The following is a 5,190-nucleotide window of genomic DNA, read 5'->3' as shown; positions in this document are numbered from 1 at the left end:
GAAAAATGTTACCTGTCAGTTATCGGTAATTAGCCATGTTTTGAAAGGTCTGAAGTTGTTTACTATGTTTCAAGTGCTTTGGCTGTAAAACAATAAAATTCTTAAGTTTCGTAATCATCAGAACAACAGATATTTCTTTTGACGTTGTTTACATATTCTACATGTATGTCCTTGTCCGTGTGTACTGTTGGTGGCAGAAACTCATAGAGAACCGTGAACGGTTATGGCCCATCATGAGTGACTCAGAGTGCTGACAGGTTTATTTCTGCTCAAATAGTTAATTTTTGCTTCGAGTTTTTGTTCGACATGTTTTTGCCAACCGATTCATCGAAACTTTTTGCTCATATTTTTGTTGTAGTAGTGTTCCTCATTGTTCTATTAATATTTTGAAGTCAAGGTACTTCTCTATTTCAGTGGAGTCTACACCAGATATTACTCATACTGACCAGCTGACAATCATTATTCGTTATGTCAATATGACAAATTATGAACCAGTGGAGCGTTTTCTCACATTCATCCCAATTTCCAGTCACACACGTCAGAATCTTGCTGATACGCTACTTCAGTACTTATCAGAGCAGAACATTGATTTCACTCATTGCCATGGACAGACATATGACAATGCTAGTATTATGTCCGGTAAATACATTGGTATGCAGCAAATCCTGAAAAACAAGAACAGTTTGGTGGATTATATTCCATGTGCAGGCCACTCACTAAATCTTGTTGGTCAATCTGCGGTGGATTGCTGTGTTGAAGCTGTTTATGCAGGGTTTATACACATTCTTTGTAGCATCTACACGTCGATGGAGGATTCTGCTAATCCACATAGAACAAAAACCTCATTGTCTTAATCCTAAACACCTATCAGATACCCGATGGTCTGCTAGGGCTGATGCCACTGAGGCTGTATTCCAAGGATATCAGCAGTTCCACAGTGCTCTTGATGAAATTGCAGCTGATGTAAAGTCAGAATAGGGAGACTCGAAATCAGGCAAACGCTTTGGCAAAGCATATGGATACCATATAAGTATCCTTCATGTGTGAACTTTGGAATGACATTCTGCAGCGCTTCAACCAATGCAGCAAGTTGCTGCAAAGTGCTACCATTGAACTAACAACTGCTATTGGTCTTTTGAAGAGTCTGGCTCAATTCATAAGTGATTGCAGAGACAAATTTGACATTTATGAGCAGAAAGCTTCTGACCGTTGTGGAAACAGCTCTTATAAGTATGAAAGTGCAACACGCCAAATACCTAAACGCAAGAAGCATGTTAGTGAAGGGAGTGCTGCAGATGCTATGGAAAGTATGACAGGAAAGCAGAAATTTAAATTTAACACTTTTAATGTCATCATCGATAAACTGAACAGTGCTTTGAAAAAACGCATGGAAGCATATTCAACCATGCAGCAGTGGTTAGGTGTTCTGACTGAGTTTGAATCAATGTCTGATGATGATATTGTAGCTACAATTGAAAGACTTATTGGTGTGTATGCAAGTGATCTTTCCTCTGACTTCTATTCAGAATTCTGTCAGTTTATCTGTTGGTATAAGGAACAGACTAAGAAGAAATGTAGCAAAGAAGCGTCAACAGTTATTGCTCAACATATGTTCAAATTAATGCACAAAACTGGAATTTCAACTGCATTTCCAAACACTGAAGTGGCTTTGCAAATTTACTTGTCACTGATGGCTACTAATTGCTCTGGTGAACGGTCATTTTCCCAGCTTACTCGAATTAAGGATGTAAAGCGATCCACAATGAGTCAGCACCGTCTTGGTGTGTTTGCACTTCTGTGCATTGAAAAAGATTTGCTATCCGAAACCGACTTCAGTTCTATGATTGATGAGCTTGCTACTGTCAAAGCAAGAAAAGTGAAAATTTAATGTATACAAAAATACATGTATGTAGTAGTACCTTACCTTAACATAAGTAAAATTGATAAGGTTTTGTTTAGAAATAAATGTTTACTAATGGATATTTGTTATTATTGTACAATAATATAAATTTTATCATTAGTTCAGGCCATATTTTAAAAAATCTTGAAATTTGCCTTAGGGCCACAAGAGCCTTAATCCGCCATTGCCTGACATCATGTGCTTTAGGGCGACGTGACGGAGGAGGGTCTGGATTCAGGGACAGATGAATCACCCTACGAATCCATGCCGAGATGGTGTTCTTGGTGACCCTCCTCTTAGTCCTCCCAGTGCTAACAAACAACGCTTGCACCTGAGGACAGACTGCAGCTGTTCTTTTGAGATATAGCCTCAAACTCCTTACTGGGCACAGAAGGAGATGGTCTGGGTCATCTGTTATAGAACGGAGACTCAAAATCTCGAAGGAGTCGAACCGAGGGTCCGCCACCCCCGGATTCTGAGTCTTAGCAATAAACTCAGGGACGAATTTGAACGTTACCTCCCCCCATCCCCTTGAATGGGCTATGGCATACGAGAGACCATGAAGTTCACCGACTCGCTTGATCGAAGCCAAAGCTAGTAGGAACACCGTCTTCCAAGTTAGGTGGCGATCTGAAGCCTGGCGTAATGGTTCATAGGGAGGTCTCTTAAGAGACCTGAGAACTTGGACCACGTTCCATGGAGGAGGTCTCACTTCCGACAGAGGGCAGGTAAGTTCATAACTTCGTATGAGTAGGGAAAGTTCCAGCGAGGAAGAAATGTCCATTCCTTGGAGCCTGAAGGCTAGACTTAAGGCTGAGCGATAGCCTTTCACCGCCGAGACTGAAAGGTGCATTTCTTCCCGCAAATACACGAGGAACTCCGCTATTGTTGGAATAGTGGCATCGAGTGGAGAGATACCCCTTCCATGACACCAACCACAGAAGACTTTCCACTTTGCCTGGTAGACAGATGCGGATGATTTTCGCAGATGTCCAGCCATCCTGATCGCAACTTGTTGCGAAAATCCTCTCTCAGCGAGGAGATGCTGGATAGTCTCCAGGCTTGAACTCGTAGCGAAGCTACGGCTTCGTGGAAGATGTTGGCATTTGGTTGTCTGAGTAGATTGTGTCGCGGAGGGAGTTTTCTCGGAAGTTCCGTTAGGAGTTGCAGAGGGTCCGGAAACCATTCCGCGTGATGCCATAGCAGAGCTATGAGGGTCATTGAAAGATTGACCGATATTCTGGTCTTGTTGAGCACCCTCCTCATCAGACAGAATGGGGGAAAGGCGTACACGTCGATGTTGTCCCACCGTTGTTGGAAGGCATCTTGCCAGAGCGCCTTGGGATCCGGGACTGGGGAAAATTCAAAGCTGTTGCGAACAGATCCACAGTCGGGGAACCCCACAAAGTCAGGTCTTTGTTGGCTACTAGATGATCCAAGGACCACTCGGTACTCACTATCTGAGACGCTCTGCTCAGATTGTCGGCGAGCACATTCCTCTTGCCTGAGATGAAACATGCTGATAGTGGAATCGAGTGGACTTCGGTCCATCTCAGTATCTCTACTGCAAGATGGGATAGCTGCTTCGAAAAGGTACCTCCTTGCTTGTTGATGTAAGCCACTACTGTGGTGTTGTCGGTCATCACCACCACAGAGTGACCCACCAGGTATTGTTGGAACTGTTGAAGGGCCAAGAAAACGGCCTTCATCTCTAGAAGATTTATATGGAGGCACTTTTCTGATTCTGACCACAGGCCTGAGGTCCTGTGCTGCAGAACGTGGGCCCCCACCCTTTCTTTGAGGCGTCCGAAAGCATCAAATCCGGGGGGAGGACGAGAAGATCCACTCCTCTTCGTAGGTTCTCGTCTGTCACCCACCACTGGAGGTCGGTCCATTCCGCAGATCCCATAGGGATCATGACGTCTGGGCAATCGTAACCTTGATTCCACCGGGACTTGAGTCGCCACTGGAGAGATCTCATCCTGAGGCAACCGTTGGGAACTAAACGAGCCAACGATGAGAGGTGACCGAGGAGACATAACCACGACTGGGCTGGAAGCTCTTCTCGTCTGAGAAAAGGGCTTGCGACCTTCCTTAGCCTTGACATCCTGTCGTCTGATGGGAAGGCTTTGTGGAGATTGGTGTCTATAATCATGCCTAGGTATACCAGTCTTTGAGTGGGAAGTAGAGAACACTTCTCGAGATTTACCCTGATCCCCAGATCTTGGCAAAGTCCCAGAAGTTTGTCTCAGTCGTCCAAATAACGGAGGAGATGGATGCCGATCCTATGTGCCCACAACGATATTAGGGTGAACACACTGGTGAAAACCTGTGGTGCTGTGGAGAGACCGAAACACAGCACCTAGAACTGGTACTCCTTGTTGTCTAGGCTGAATCTTAAGTACTTCTTTGAAGACAGATGGACTGGGATCTGGAAGTACACGTCCTTCAGATCCAGTGTACACATGAAGTCTTGTGGTCTCACTGCAAGTCTGACCGTGTCTGCGGTCTCCATGCTGAACGGAGTTTGTTTGACAAACTTGTTCAGAGCCGAGAGGTCGATGACTGGTCTCCAGCCTCCAGACGCCTTCTTTACAAGAAAGAGTCGACTGAAGAAGCCTGGGGACCCGTCGAGGACCTCTTGGAGAGCGCCCTTCTTCAACATGGTCTGGACTTCAGCCCAAAGGGGCTGCCCCCTTACTGATCTCATGGCAAGGAAGCTCAATGACACTGGATTCGTCATCAGGGGAGGTAGAGATGTTGTGAAAGGGACGCGATATCCCTGACTGATTACGGAAATCGTCCTGGAATCGGCCCCGAGTTGCTGCCACCTGTCTGCGCAACTTTGAAGGCATCCCCCCACTAGTGGACATGTAGGGGGACTGCCAATCCTGGCATTTGCAGCCTCGGCTGCTCCCTCTAGGATTTTTCCCTCCCCTGGAAGACTTTTTGTCTTTCCTGTCCTTGACAGGAAAGGGCTTAGACACCACTGTCTTTGCTGCCGTTGTCAGTTTCGTGGTCTTGGTAAGACGGGGCTGCTGGGGCGCTGGAGGCTTATAGGGCTTAGATATCAAAGCCCTATGTAGGAGAGTGTCTTGGTGGGACTTCCTCCACCTCTCAGCAGCATGCTCCACGTCTTTAAGCTCAAAAAGATTCGTTCCCTCCACGGAAGAATGTCTGAGCCTGCTTATCTCGGTGCTGGGGACCTTCTGATGGAACCTCTCAGCCACCGCATCCCGACGTTTCAGGATGGTGTTCGCCCACAAGTTCGAGACTGGGTGGGCCAGAAA

The 5,190-nt window shown here is 46.0% G+C and overlaps 1 protein-coding gene across 1 annotated transcript; it reads left to right on the top strand.

The window, feature by feature from the left end:
- The first annotated feature begins 1,039 nt into the window (after positions 1-1,039).
- On the top strand, positions 1,040-1,888 carry LOC137645537 (uncharacterized). Its single transcript, XM_068378341.1, has one exon. The coding sequence runs from the start codon at positions 1,040-1,042 to the stop codon at positions 1,886-1,888; it is 849 nt and encodes a 282-aa protein (XP_068234442.1).
- The last annotated feature ends 3,302 nt before the right edge of the window (positions 1,889-5,190 follow it).

Source organism: Palaemon carinicauda, chromosome 8 (assembly GCF_036898095.1).
Source record: "Palaemon carinicauda isolate YSFRI2023 chromosome 8, ASM3689809v2, whole genome shotgun sequence".
In the NCBI taxonomy this organism is placed as follows: domain Eukaryota; kingdom Metazoa; phylum Arthropoda; class Malacostraca; order Decapoda; family Palaemonidae; genus Palaemon; species Palaemon carinicauda.
This window is presented reverse-complemented; position numbering and strand designations above follow the sequence as displayed.

Bases quoted from the DNA above. Each gene is read 5' to 3' on its own strand.
- LOC137645537 (XM_068378341.1), top strand. From the start codon at position 1,040: ATGTGTGAACTTTGGAATGACATTCTGCAGCGCTTCAACCAATGCAGC.